The 15,530-nt window shown below is 37.1% G+C and overlaps 1 protein-coding gene across 1 annotated transcript in view; it reads right to left on the bottom strand.

Annotated features, from left to right (window-relative positions):
• The window catches only part of Itga8 (integrin subunit alpha 8), a 178,277-nt gene that overhangs the window by 99,936 nt on the left and 62,811 nt on the right, over positions 1 to 15,530 (bottom strand). The window contains exons 12-13 of the mRNA XM_047521245.1: positions 12,656 to 12,861; positions 9,786 to 9,977 (exon numbers count right to left, since the gene is read on the bottom strand). Coding sequence (XP_047377201.1) covers positions 9,786 to 9,977; positions 12,656 to 12,861 — 398 coding nt within the window. The remainder of the gene's footprint in view (positions 1 to 9,785; positions 9,978 to 12,655; positions 12,862 to 15,530) is intronic.

The raw sequence follows: 15,530 nt of genomic DNA, 5'->3' as shown, positions 1-15,530 counted from the left end.
TCTAATGCTACTTCCCCCTCCTCTCACTCAAAGGAACCATGGTAAGGCACCACGTTTTTATGAACCGTATCTTTGCAAGCAAGATCAAGGGTAAATGATATTCTCTCCTGCTCAATGATGCCCTGTGGCATATAGATATAACAGTCATGTATAGTTAAGAATCCATTTATCTGGTGAGAGAAATGTGCTATTTTTTTACTACTTTTAAGTAGGATATTATTTAAATCTTCTCTGAAACAGACTGTAGGGTGAATTATGTATGAAAGATTATTATTTGTGGAAGTCTTGTTTTAGAACATAATTCAGGCATGTGAGAGAGTTTGGGTTTCAATTTAAAGTCATCGCTGTGACCTTGGATGTACCGTATTTCAATATGGCTGCCTCATCAAAGGTGAACCAGGGGTAAGGCAGATAGGGACCCCCACAGGTCTTCATACCAGAATAAACAAAATAGAAATATCTCTGGCCAGAGATGTGACAGTTCCCAAGCTGTCATGCTTTCATCTAAGCCTCGGGAGAAAAAAACTCAGCATAATAATGCTATTGGATTTGAAAATAATTGCAGATAATTTTCATTTTTGTTTTTCATAAATGCAAATTTTAACTACCACAGTCATTCTCAAGCTCAGTCTGTGGATATCCTCCTTGGGAAGACATCATAAAAACAGGAGTGTGTTTATGGATGACTGGGCACCAGTAGGTAGGTATGCCAGGTTCATTTCAGCTGTACATATAGTAATCACATAACTCGTAACATGAAGGAGTCAATACAGCTTGAAATCAATTGTAGTGGAGCTATTTACACTGTGAACATTGGTAAAAGGTCCAAATCTTGATTTTTTCTTTTTTGCTCTGGAGGGGGGGTTGTTAAACATTTTCCAACATACTCCTAAGTATAAGGGCACATTTCAAGTTAATGATATGGACGGGACCTCCTGAGAGGTGTGCAGCATGCTCCCCAGTTGTCCTAGGGATGGGAGGCAGGGTCTTAGTCCACCAGTTCTCACCCAGCAGGAGCTGAGGGTGGACCTGGGCTTCTCACTTTCAAACGCCTCCACTACACTCACTTGGTTCAGTCTATCACCTTCACCTGGGATTCTTGAATGGCTTTCAAACTCAAGTTTCTTTTCTATTACAACTCGCTCTGCTCATTGCTTAAGACCAAGGTCCTTAAAACATCGCTTTGAATTCTAAAACATACTGTATTTTCTCATTATTTTCCTAATAGGGTTTCAATTATTCAACATGCTATTCAAGGCCTTTAATTAGCTATCCCCAATTTACCTTTCAACTTTACTTCTCCATTTATGCTTTCATTAATTTGGACCAATCACTTCCAAAAATTGCCTTTTAAAAAAGGATATTCCCTTTAATTTCTTTCTTAGATGATCAAAAAAATACAAAAATGTGTGTCTTTAAAATTTTGCAAGGCACACTAACAAAGACATACTAGGTAATGTTTTCATCACAGAAAACCAAGAGTCAGCGTTTTTCTTGCCAACTTCCTTAAACAAAATTCTGTACCTTGTAGTCCTAGAAAATTGTGTCCCTTTTTCCTCACTCATGTATCACTGAGTCAAATAATTAATTCACATTGTGGTATTCCCAGGCATAATAAAGTATTCTCAAGAATTGGAAATCACCTGGGTCAGATGATGGTCACAATACCTTGAATACCTGTGACCCTCTGCTCTGTCTCACCTGCTCTGACTTCTGTTAATTGCTTCATTGATACATGCTTCATTGATACTTGTCTTTTTCTTTTCTGTTTTTTAATTGAAGCAGGAACTTTTGCTCCGGCTGTGTTCCTCTTCTGGGTTACCTTCTCCATATCACTACTTATAATTGTACCTCGATCTAGGATCCTGCTTTACTTATGTCCTCATGAAACTTTCTTTGATTGCCTTAGCAAGAAGCATTCTCTCTTTTGTACTCATTTGTTACTTCTTGACTTTTTAAATAAACTTCTCATAGGTTGCCTCGTAGGGCAGCTAATTGTCGGATGCTTTCTCTCCTTGATTACATTGTTCCCTACGGGCTGGCATATGTCAATACATTAGGTCATTTATAATTAATTAATGGCTGGTACTAGATGCTATTCACAGTGCCAAGCACTTAATAACATCTAACTTACCCTCAAAACATTCCTTTAAAGGAAAGCTATTATTAGGCATTGTTATACCTATTTCCCAATAAGGAAACTGAGGCTTAAGAATATAGAGAAACTTGTCAAGGTCCCACATTCAGTCATTGTTACTGTCAGGATTTGAACTCAGGCCCACAAGAGTGGGATTTTTTGTTGTTGTTATTTAATTCAGTGTTGTATCTTCAACTTCCAGAACAGTGCCAAGCACATGGAAGGTCTTCAAGACATCTTTGTTGAATAAATTAATAGCTGTATTTCTAAAAGCACAATCTCTTAAACATTGTATAATCTGTAAATAGTATACCATCATCATCATCTTAAAAAAAAAGAAAATTGGTAGCTCTTGTCAACATTAGCTGAACAATATTAACATTGCCCAAATAATGCCCAAATTGTGTAATTGACTAAAATACAGAAACTCTCACTTACAGAATATAAACCAAATAATAAAAACATAGTTTATTGATTTCAACTAATGTTGATGGTTAAGAATATTGCTTTAACACATGAGAACATGATAATCTATGTAATTCAGTGCATTGTAAGTCTTAGTGGCCATGAGAATACCTAGTGTCTGGATCTTTCCTGATTGCTAAATGCCACTCTTCAAAGGAAAAAAAGATACTGGAGGTAACTGGAAGGAGTTCCTGAACACCAAATATGGGACAAATTCAGGAACAAAGTAAAAAGAGCAATGGATTATGATCCATAAATTAAAATACATATCTATGAATCCATACCAATATAAATAAATGAGTGAATAAACAAATGGAGGGGAAGACATATTCTTTTTCTTATGTTAGAATTGCAATTAATGAAATTAGAAGGAGTGATGAAAAGAGAAAATCCCAACTGGACGGTTATAATTGTTACAGGTAAGAATCATCAGTGGATGCTTAGATTCGTGGACCAGAGTGCAATGAGAAACAAGATATTTGTATAGTCTCATATTAGCTCTTCGGAGATAGGGGAAAACATCCTGGGGAAACCTGGCCGATAGCACCCTATGCAAGGGATCAAAATGCAAGAGTCAACAGACATCACAAACCCCCAGGCACACGATGCAGGGCCCAACATGACACGTGGTATTCTTGCCAAATATGCATAAGCTCAGTCTAATTGTGAGCAAACATCTGGAAATCTAAATTCAGGGACACTCTTGAAAACTGGCTAATACCGTTCAAAAGTGTTGAATTTGTGACAGCAAAGAATGACCAAGGTACTATCTGTGACAAGGTGGAGAAGACTAAGCAAATGAGATAGTTAAATGCAACAAGGGATCTTAGATTGGATCCTGGGCTTAAAAAAAAAAAGAATATAAAAGGAACAAATGATGAAATTATGTAGAATTTCCAACAGATCTAGTGATCATGTAATATTTCATTGTACTGCAGAGGTACAAGGTGTTGCTACGAGGGGAAACCATGTGAGGGACTTATCAGACACTAGCATATTTTGCAACTTTTCTGTGAGTCTGGATTTTTTTTCCAAAAAACAGTTAAGATAGTCTTGTATAATTTCACTAAGGCTTTTTTTTTTTTTTTTTTTTTAAGATAAATCCTTAGTAATCTACTCAAAATTGCAGAGCAATTTGTGGAGGCAGAATATCTAGATATTTGTGGAATAATAGAATTAAAGAATTTTAGAGTTAAAAAAAATTGTAAAAAAACAATTCATACACCTACTTTATTTGTAGGTAGAAAAAGAAAGGCCCAGAGAAGTTGAGGTATTAACATCACAGTTGGGAGAATTAGTTCTAGAACTCAGGCCCTTTAACTCCCAATTCCTTTTTACTTCCACTTTGTGACACTACTTGATTCAGGTCCATGAACTTTTTCAGTATAATTAATTCAATTCAATCCAAATTCAAAAGATATTTTTACAAGAAATGTAACATTCTAATTTCTAATGTGTTTATAATGAAATTATGAAAATCTTGCTCTAAAGGAATGTAATGTTTTGCTTTTCATACAAACTTGAGTAGCAGTTTGAGAAGTAAAAATAAACTTTTACTACAAGATTTGAACTTAGTTCAGCTAAACTTGATCAATTTCAAGGAAGCTCAAAATTAATTAAAATGCATTATTCTCCTTGGGCAGAGACACCCCTTTATTTCCACTTGAGTGTAGATTCTCTCTTTGTTCACTTATTTGCTCGCATTACACATACACACACACACACCACTCATTAAAACAGATGATGGGTCATTTTATTTCATTGAATGTAATTGTATGAAATGACTTCATGACATAATCATTGCATATTAGTGGGCTTGAATGAAACAGTAATAGTCTTGGCATCCAGCCCATGTTTTCCTTCAGTTTTTATTGCCTGAAAGATTTTTGCTCCTCAACGAAACCTGCCATTCCCCCTCCTCCACCCTCTCATGTCTGGGCTATGCATTTAACAGATGGTGTTGTTATGCAATTATGTTTAACGGGATTAAACTAGATCACTGAATTTTAGGAATCCTGACCATCACAGCTGTTTTTCCTCTGAAATGCTTTCACTCAATTAATGTGTGCAAGATACCCTTCCGGTCAATTCTCGATTTCCAATGAGCACCAACATGGGAACCTAAACACATCTACATTTTGAATAAGAAAAGTTAAGTTGGGTGCTAGAAAGGAAAATACTTATGACTCCTATTTCTGTGTATGTGACAGTGACGATATTTGTTACCAAAAAAAAAAAAAAAAAAAGTTCTGAAAAAGTATTGGGTAGATACATTAAACATTAGGGAAATGATTGCCCACATTTCTGTAATAGAATCTCCACAACTCTCCCCATGTCTGTCCAAGATATGGTTCTTTTCTCAGGTACCCTGCTCAAAATTCCAGGTGGTCTTTTATAGTCACCTCTTCTTACTGCTGCTGCTTTTCTGCTTTCCATCACAGCTGGTCAAGATCAAGTCTGTTTTTCACTTACACCAGTTCGTTGGTTCCTTCCCTTCAATGCCCACTGTTATCACACTGGTTCCCAACTGATTCATATGTAATTAAATATCTTTCAATGGCTGAGAGGGAAGAGCGCCTTCCATCCCTGGTACCCTGTAAAGCACAGCAGTGAGGGATGAGAGAAGTCCCTGGTCCCTCATCTCCCACCTTGGGGTGGGAGTGAAGAGGAATGCGGAGTGAATTTCATCACACTGGGCAACAACCTCATGATTTGGGGGGAACCTTCTACTGAGAAGAATTTTTTGAGTGGTTCTCTACTTAGCAGAGAAATACATCTTTACTCTCATATTCCCAATTGTCTGGGCCAGAGGAAGCAAATGTAGCACTGTAAGTTAAACTTGGGAACCCATGGAAGTTTACTTATTTGAGCAAAAGAAAAGAATATCAACAAGCTGTGCAGAATGCCTCCAAAATATATACAGTTTGGTTTTAAAAGTCGTTTAAAGAGCTGCTGTTTATTAAACAAGTTCTATACAATCTCATTGTAACTTAAATATATGATCTCACTTCATTTCATAAAGTTATCTTCTCTCATTTTCACACCAACATATTCTTGTCTATTTCTATATACAAGAAAACTGAAACTCAGAGAGGCCAAGACATTTCCTTACTCTTACATAACTAGAAACCAGTGGGGTCCAATTTTAAAACCCAGTCTGTTTGTTTCTGATGTCCTAGGCTGTAGTTTTTCAAAATCATATGTGAACCCAATGTGACTGGGAAGTAGTTTCAATTCTGTGCATGGCATTCAAATTTATTTTCTTTGCTATTCTAAGTTATTCAGGACATTTTGTAAAAATCCTCTCCCAACTTAGAAAGTGCAAGCTGCCCTCCCCCACCCAAGCAAAGTAGGTCTTTTTGGCTCCATAATACCAGATAAGGACATGGAAACTCAAAAAAGTCAAATAACCCACTGAGTGCCAATTGAACCAGTGTTGGATGGGAATCCAAAATCAGACAGCCCGTTTTCCTTTCCCCTGTCCACAGCCACCCTGTTATCCTTAATAAGGTTATTTTTATATTAGTTTGATGTTTTCCAAAAAGAAAGAAGTGGTGTGTCAATCTTACCACTCACCTGATATGTATAAACATATACATACAAGCAAATATAAACACACACACACACATATATATGAGTACATCTATGTGTGTATGAAAGATTAATGATAATATTCTAATGACTGTGCCCTGTATTTATCTTCTACACAATGGTAGTATGCTTTGGACTTATAATTATATCAGTAGTTATAATTACAAAAATATTAACAACATAAATTGACCCTATTCCTGCTCTTTCTAACATTCCTCCCTCCCAAAGACAAGAAGGCTGAGTGGTCCTGCTTAAAGATATATGTAACTTGCAGAACAGATCATATGATAATCCAATTGTTTCATTCTTACATCAGCATATTCTCACCTAATTTTATAGAAAGGAAACTGAAATTCAGAGAGATCAAAATATTGTATTACTCTTACACAGCTAGAAAGCAGGGGGGTCAAATTTTAAACGAGGGCTATCTGTTCCCATCATCCTAGAAAGTATGGTCATGCATCTTTTTACATGTCTATGCTTTCAGTTAATTCAGGAACCAGGTGAACTTATTTCTAGCCAGTGTATGAGATGAAACAGCTATAATGCACAATAAGCAATCATAAAGCATCATAATCATCCCTACTCTTTCTGTGTAAATAGCAGTCAGAACAGGTACAGTACTGTGCTGTCAATGAGTCAAGTGCATGCTCTGCCATTATTTGAGATGGTTCCTAACAGGCTGCCCAGGAAGTGAGGACAAAGAAAGTCAACACCTCGATCTGTTTCTACATGGCTGCTAACCATTTCGGTACCTAATAAGGGGAAAACAAGCTCATTCATCTCAAGAATGGGAAAAGTAACCCTGATGGATGTCATCAGTGTTGGTAAGCACAGTTTCTTAGGTGTGTTCCATTTCATAAGGATTCCAAGTGGTTTGACTTGTTTCAATTCAGAATTTCTAATTTCTTTTGTCTTTGCATTTGTTTTCTCATGATGCTACAGGTGATGAGGTAGATGCAGTCATGAGATCTGGGATTTTTGTGTCTGGTCTATTTAGAATGGAAGAATTGGATCAGGGCCACTGAGAACACATGACTTTTAAAATGCATGTGAATTTTAAAATGTGCCCCTGCCCCTTCCTGAGTGGAAGGAATCTCCTGGAATATGAATCTGCACCCACTTGTTCGTTGGCTGGGCATAACCTGTACATTTGCAGCAACCCTGGTCCTGGAATTAGCTCAGGTTCTGGAAGTAATCAGGGGATCTGGAGGTGCTTGAATATAGGGCTACAGGGCCTGTACATTTTCTTCGAGTAATGCTTTTAATTAAGACCAAATGATTATAAAATTTCTAAAAGCCAACAATATTTTCCTCATAAAATATTTTAAAATTCACAAGCATAATATTCAGCAATATGTTGAATTTTTTCAAGAACTATATTATTCTGTTCCAAAAAAGACTTGTACTTGCAAGACTTAAATATTTCATGAATTCCCAAATTCTTACATTCTATGGATTGCCTGGAGAAAGGCAAGAAAAGAGCCAAGATAGAGAATTATCTCTCAGTTCAGCACGAAGATTCCTTCATGTCTTGAACACCCAGTTTGTGGAACTGAGAAACTAACACTGAGCACGTTCAGAGGGGTCATGAAGCTTTGAGCAGACTCCAAAGGGAAATCTTGCTGAATCTGAATTATTCATGACCGGTGTCAAGAACAGCTACCACCTTAGTCCCAACTCCCTCAGCACCTAGAGTTCTGGCTGAGACCCATGCCTCCCACTGCTTGGGGGGGCATCCCACCCATCCATGGGTGGGTAAAATTATCCCAGACTCACAATGTTTGAAAATCACTATTTTCTCCACATTTCTGGTCCTCCTTCGTGCTTTCTGTTTTGACAAATGGCACCACCATCCAGCTAGTCACCAAAGCCAGAAAACTGGAAGTCATTATAAAATCCTCCCTCTCCTTCACCCATCCTCTATACAACTGTCACCAAATGATTCCATTTCCCAAAGCACTCTTCAACCATCCACTTCTCCACATCTGCATTGCCATTCCTGGGATCCAAGTCACTGTTAACAACACTGGTGGGACTCCCTGCCAACCTCTTCTTCACACCAAAGCCAGAGTGAAGCTTCCAAAGTGCCTTCTCATTCTCCTCATCATAGAGACCAAACCCAAAATGGTGTCTCCATCCAACTCCAGCTTCTCTCTCCGGCCTCCTACTCTCCTGAGTGATAGACTGCCTTTTTTGAACAAGACATCCTTCACTTCCTTTGCCTGGTGGAAGGCACAGCCATTCTGTCTGTCAAATTCCCTGGTTCTGAGAGTGAGGGAAGGAAGCCTAGCTCAGGCCCAGTGAATACCAATTGATTTCCAAATTAACTGTACACCTAAACTGCAACCCAGGAGTTGAATTTCACTAATCACCTTGACATATGTTGGGTAGGAATAACATAAGGGATCTAGAATTTTGACTTATTTAAAATTAGAATATATTATGCAGGAGACCCCAAGCCCCCCTCCAAAAACAGAAAAAGTAACCATCTTTAACTATTCTAGTATATCATGGCCTAAGAAAATAACTAAATGCTCTTGACAGTACCACAGGTAGAAAGCATTAGAATACAACATACTAGCAAATCCTCTTTGAGCCCACTACAACATCTATGTTGGTGTTGTGAAAGGTTTCTGGCAAATTTATAAAAATGTGTAATGTTATCCTTTTTGCCTAATCCCAGAGGAGAAGAGAAAGCCAACATATTGAAATTAATGATGTATATTTAGACAGTCAGCTTATTGGACTGCTGCCCCAAACCAGAGAAAACCCTACATATGGAAAATTCCCAACCAGGGGAGGCACTGGTGGGAAGAGACAAGGTTTTAATAAACAACTGAAGCTGTCAGTTAACTATTAATGATTTCTCAGCATTTATTGAAACCATTTTAAAATAACCAACATAAAAGTGAAAAGTGAACCATAAAACCCAGAAGCCTAATGTTCTTTGCTACATATTCTGACCATTGAAATAATCCTTTAAGACAAACCCATATTTTCATGTGGCATACACGACATGAATTATCTATCAGCACTTTATGGATTTCCTTGCACCCTGAATTTGATTTAGGTAATCAAGAAGAGTTTACGATTCCTATCAGAGATCACTTTTTTTTTCTACTTAAAATATTCAGTCTATTTTTGGAAGGTTCCAAAATATGGCTGGAAAATATTTATGCTCTAAAAACATGAGTCTTATGACAGAAAATGTTGAGGTTCATACATTGATTAATTGGAACAGTGAGCATAAATGGGAATTACTGGGCTAAAATAAATTATTCTAGAAAGGTGTCTAATGTACACTGCGTGTCAATAGAGACCAAATTACTGCAGGGTTTCAATGAAAACCGGGCCTGCACAGTTGACAAGTTTTATGTCCACTGCAGCTTTTTAAACCATCTTGCCTCTTTTAACATTGTCTCTTGCCTGGAAAGGGGAAGTTTGTTTTGTTTTCCTTCAAATTCTCATGAAAGTGTCTAAGCTCAACCTTTGTCTTTATGAGAGAACTGCTTACACATGATCCCTTTTGCAGAGAATGGAACCTTGCCAGGAAGTAGACTCTCACACGGGAAAAGAAAGAAAACCTTACCTGGGTAATCATTCTTGTCAATGTCTGAATCGCCTCTTAGAGAAAAACCAAATCCAGAAGGGACAGTCTGTGAGGCCCAAGGCCCTTGCAGAATCTGGGAAGCCTTGATGTTCAAGCCGTTCTCATTCCCGTTGAAAATGAGCACTTGACCTCTTTGATCCTTGCCTGCAAAGGGCACGCCAATGGCGATGTCTACAAGCAGAGACACAGAAACATACTTTGAAATACAGAAGAACGTTTTAGAAACATAAGGACAATCGAAGAGCAGTATCCTAAAATCCAAAGGGTTTATTATATTTTCTAGAAGGATTCAGTAGTACTGCAGCAACAGAAAATTATCAGCTGCCTTTTATCTATCTGACAAGTATTTACTGAGTGTTTACTACATGCTGGGTGAGTGGGTACAACAGTGAGTCGGACACTCAAAGTCTCTGCCTGTGTTTAGAAACTGTATGTTCTAGTGCAGGGAACAGACCTTTAGAATGGAGACATAATCAAAAAATATCAAAGGTGATCGCTGTGTAGAGAATCTTAATATTGATACAATCTAGAGTGTGAGAGTGTTGTTTTAGATGAGGTGATCAGAGAAGGTGTCAAGTGGCTGGCAAAGAAACTGAAGCCCAAGGACAAAGAGGGACCAACCACATGAACCTTAGAGGGAGGAACACTCCAAGCAAAGGCAATGGCCCAAGGATGACCTCCACGGGAGCTAGGTAGGGAAGGGGAAAACCAGGTCAGATCACAGGGCCGGTGGACCAAGTGAGGTACCTTTGTGAGTACTTAAGAGTTGTTTCTTTCTTATTTTTTTTATTGCTTGTTCTATTTAGTTATACATGATAGCAGGATGCATTTTGATTCATTGTTCACAAATGGAGTACAGTTTTCATTTCTCTGGTTGTACAGGATGTAGAGTCACACCATTCGTGTGATCATACATGTACATAGGGTAATGATGTCTGCCTCGTTCAAGCTTTCCTACCCCCTGCCTCTCCCCTCATTTCCCTCTACACAATCCCAAAGAAAACAAACAAACAAACAAAAACCCTCATTCTCAAAGATGACACTGTTAAATGGTCACCTAGTCCTATGAGCTAGGCAAGACCCATTTAATAGTTGAGGATATTGGGGAAACTAGTGAGGACCATAGTACCTGACTCCCACCCAGATACACAGTTTACCTGCCACACGGTTTGTTTTTCAGGTTTTTCCTGAGCAATAAGCACAAAAACATAGTTGTATTTGAAAAAGAATTTCCTCAAAACAGTAACATAAGAATCCAAGATAGTGGACCACGGTGGGGTCCTTGTTTGTAACGTTCTTTAGTTTCTCTGTTCCTGGGTCAGAGAGGATACAACTGAGTGAATTGGGACTTGACTTCATACCTTAATAAGGATTACAAGTCTGCTTTCATTTAGCAGGTCAAGATAAATGAAAGGTCAGAATTCAGACCTCATAGAAGGTACATTGTCATGGGGTAGGGAAAATGCATACTTCCTTCTCTTCCTCTGAGTCAGTGACTTGATTTCTGTCCCCTCCGTTAAGCCCCTGTAACGTGGCATTATTTTACCTACTCCTGACTCCAGATACCAAGGCTTAGAGTCTAAGACCCTTTTGACGGGATTAAAACGGCTTCTTTTTTCTCTTAAAAGTATCATAAAGGGTTTAAGAGATGAAAACAACCACTCATAGATAATTGCACATTATTATTTCACTGGGGTGTTAGGAAATTGCATATGATGAGCAGCAGCAAATCACTTAAAGGAGAACTCGTCATTTGTCATTTCCCTGGAATCATAGCTTTTAATATGTTTTCTGGTACTTTAAAAATTACTAGGGCTGGGATTATAGCTCGATGATAGAACAGTTGTAAGGCACTGGGTTCAATCCTCAGCACCACATTAAAAAAATAAATAAATAAAGGTATTGTGTTCATCCAGAACTAAAAATATATTTTTTAAAATTACTAAACACACATTACCTAGAAATATTCTTTTGTGGTACTGGAGATTGAATCCAGAGGTGCTCTACCACTGAGCTACACCACCAGCCCTTTTTACTTACTTATTTTTTTGAGATAGGGTCTCACTAAGTTGCCGGAACTGGCTTTGAACTTGTGATCCTCCTGCCTCAGCCTTCAAAATAGTGGGGATTAGAGGCATGCACCACTGTACCTGACTAAAATTGTTTTCTCAAAGAAAGCAAGAGTTCAATAACACTTGTCAAAATACAAATGAATTCTGATCTGATGTGAATACTCCCAAGGTTATTTTTGTACAGCAAGTTCCTGTTATATCATCAACTGTAATCTAGAAACTCACTAGGTTCTTAACTTAAAAATCCTAAAATGTATATAAAATTTTGTGTGAACTTGCATATTTTTCTGAGGAGAGTTAAAAGGCAACTGTGACTTTCCAACATAAAGAACTGCAATCCTATACTAAAAATTTAGCACCACTTCATTGCAAACATTGAAAATGCCTTTAAAATGGAGTTTACAAACCAATAACAATTCAGCATAAACTATACATAATCCATATAGGTTAGTCAGAAGGCAATATATTTGCTAATATATCAGCATGTATTTATTTCTCTTGACTCTTTACATATAGAAGATTCTCTAGCTGGCCTTGAGTCACCATTGAGAGCTCTTGTAGGACACCTTAGTTGAACATGAGGAAATTTCCATGTGATATCTCCAGTAGTCAAACCATGAAACTTAAAGTTGCCTTGAGAGTTTAATAGTTTATTAAAAACCAAAAATAACTATACTGTCCACACCATATGAATACTTTAAAATATCCATTGATTCCTTCATGCAGCAGTAACATGAAATTAGACATAAATAACTTCCATGCATTGATTTAAATTACCATTGTATCCATCTTGGTTCAGGTCCCCTAAGTGCGCAATAGCACTACCAAATCTTCCGAAAGTCTCGGTGCCTGTGAGGATCTGTGGGTCTTGGAAGAGGAGGGCACTCACTTGCAAATATAGGTAGACTTGCCCTACTTCTTTAGGGTTACTCTCAAATTCACGTTCCATAAAGAGAGGTGCCCCAATCAATATGTCATCCATCCTGTAGGGATCAAAGACAGCAGTCAGCAAACCAGAAGACAGAAGACTGTGGTATATTCCTAATAGGCTAGATTTGTACATTTTTATTGATATTTTTCCTTTTCCGAGGATCAATTTACAATGATTGTGTTTCTTTCATGGCTTTGTTATGTCTTATGAGATAGAATGTTGTTAGAACATACAAATTGTTAAATTATCACAGGGAACTTTTTAACTCTGTTGAAAATGATTGCTTTAAGAAAACCACAGATTTTTCACCCTTTCCACCTTTTTAGTGCATTTCCAGAAGCTGTAGTTACACAAGGAAAATGTATCAGAACACCTAAGGAGCTTTTTCCAGAAGGAGATTAGAGTTTGTCTACAATGTATGTAACTATAGACCTAATTATACAGTTTTCTTGCAGTAATAAGGTTTAAAATTTGTCTTTCCCTTTCCTTTTGCTATCTCTAGCTAAATAAAAAAGAAACCAGAGAAGTGAATAGTGCTGGCTAGAAAACCAGAAACAATTTTCATCTCCAATGAAAACTTATAGTCATTCTTTGTATATGTCAATTATAGCAGGAAACAAATGGATGATTTTTAAGGTTTAAAAATTCAAGAAACAGACACCTAAACAAGTTACTTAGAGATGAAGACATAACCACCAGGAGAATAAAAAACAGCGGCAGTACTCAAAGGTGCTTCCTTCACAGAGAAGAATAGAACAGAAAACTTATTTTTTTTTGCCATGAACCTTCTCAGTTATTTGATTTTTATTTTAAAAATTTAAAAAGTCAGACAATTCTTAAGGTCGTACATGATAAGGAGTCTCACTGGTGGTGTATTTATATATGAACATAGGCAACCACAAGAATGGGATCCTAATTGGATAAGTTATACTCCATGTATGTATAATATGTCAAAATGCACTCTACTGTCATGTGTATCTAAAAAGAACAAATACAAAAATTTTAAAGGAAAAAAATTTTTGAAGAGTCACACCAACAAAAATGCATGGTTTGCCCTCTACTGATGACCAAAGTTTGCCTGAAGGTAGCTCTATCCTGGCAGATGCAATGACATGAAAGGCCACTTAAAGCTGAAATAAATACAAATCTGCATATGATGTTTATGTGTATGTAGATTAGGTAATGCTGGAGTTTGCCAAGTAACATAATTGCTGAAATATTATTATGATATAATTTAAGTTTGTATCATTAATATATTACTACCAGTATTATATCATTAATATAGCAAGTATATTAATACCATATATAAGATATGTACTAAAAGTATACCTTATTGATATATTAATGTAAATCCTTATTAATATTAGTATAGCATGTAAATCATATATATGCTGTATATTTTTAAACTCATTAATATGTAAGGTCAAGGATAAGCTCAGGGCAGTTACTGATAGCCAGAATCTGCTTGCAGATCTGAGTGGTCTGAAAGACACCAGCAGCACTGTGTCTGTTCTCTTTAAATTTTCACCTTGCCTATGGTGTTTGTCTACTGTCTGTTTCTCAGTGTAAGTCACAGGGATTCCGTGTTCCTACTAGGTTTGAGATACTATGAAGATCATATGATAAGTTATTTAAAGAATACAATGATGACTTGTAGATGAATTAATTAGGTCTCTGATTAATTTACAAGTGAGGTTAAATTGTTACTCATATAAGTATAAACAAGGCAGGCTGGGAACAGTAATATGGGGGATTCAAGTTGGAATCACAGACAAGCTAGAGGCTGGGTACTTAGAGGGAATTAGGGAAGGCTCCTTGGAGGAAATGGCATGGACCCTGGGGGCAATTCTGACAGGGGGGCCTGGAGGGTAGTGTTTCCAGAGGGTAATGTTGTCCTGAATGAAGTCAAGGCCCCCTGGGGGGTGGGGGTGGGGTGGCTCCATGCTAGGAGGATTCCAACATATTTGATTGAAAAAGTCAAATATACAAAGAATTCTTAGAATTCAACAATGTGAGTTAAGAATAATATATTACAATTGCATGTTAGCTATAGTATTATTATATATAATACTACATAATACTACATACTATTTTTATAATTTACATTATATATTTATAATATATAATAATAAAGAACAAGAAAAAAACAACCCAAATAAAAAGTGGACAAAAGATCTGAATAGATACCTCATTACAGAAGGTACAGATGGCAAAAATGTATGTGAAAATATGATCAACATCATATATCATCAGGAATTGCAAATTAAAACAATGAGATACTACTACAAATCTTCTTGAATGGCTAAAGTCCAAAATGCTGACACCACCAAATGTTGGCAAGGATGAGGAGCAAAAGGAACTCTCGTTCATTGCTGGTGGGAATGCAAAGTGAGGCAGCCCCTTGGAAGGCAGTCTAGCAGTTTCTTACAGAGCTAAATATAGCCTTACCATTCGATCTCATGTTTGTGTTCCTTGGCGGTTGCCAAAATGAGTTTTTAAAGCATGTCCACACAGAAACCTATACACAAATGTTTATAGCAAAATTGCCAAAACCTGGAAGCAACCAAGATATTCTTCAGTAGGTGAATGGATAAACAAACTGTGGTATATCACACAATGGAATAGTATTCAGTAATTTTTAAAAAATGGGTTATGTAGCCCATATGGAGGAACCTAAAATGCATATTACTAAGTGAAAAAGGCCAGTGCAAAAAAGGTTAC

This window comes from Sciurus carolinensis, chromosome 12 (genome assembly GCF_902686445.1).
Source record: "Sciurus carolinensis chromosome 12, mSciCar1.2, whole genome shotgun sequence".
NCBI lineage: Eukaryota > Metazoa > Chordata > Mammalia > Rodentia > Sciuridae > Sciurus > Sciurus carolinensis.
This window is presented reverse-complemented; position numbering and strand designations above follow the sequence as displayed.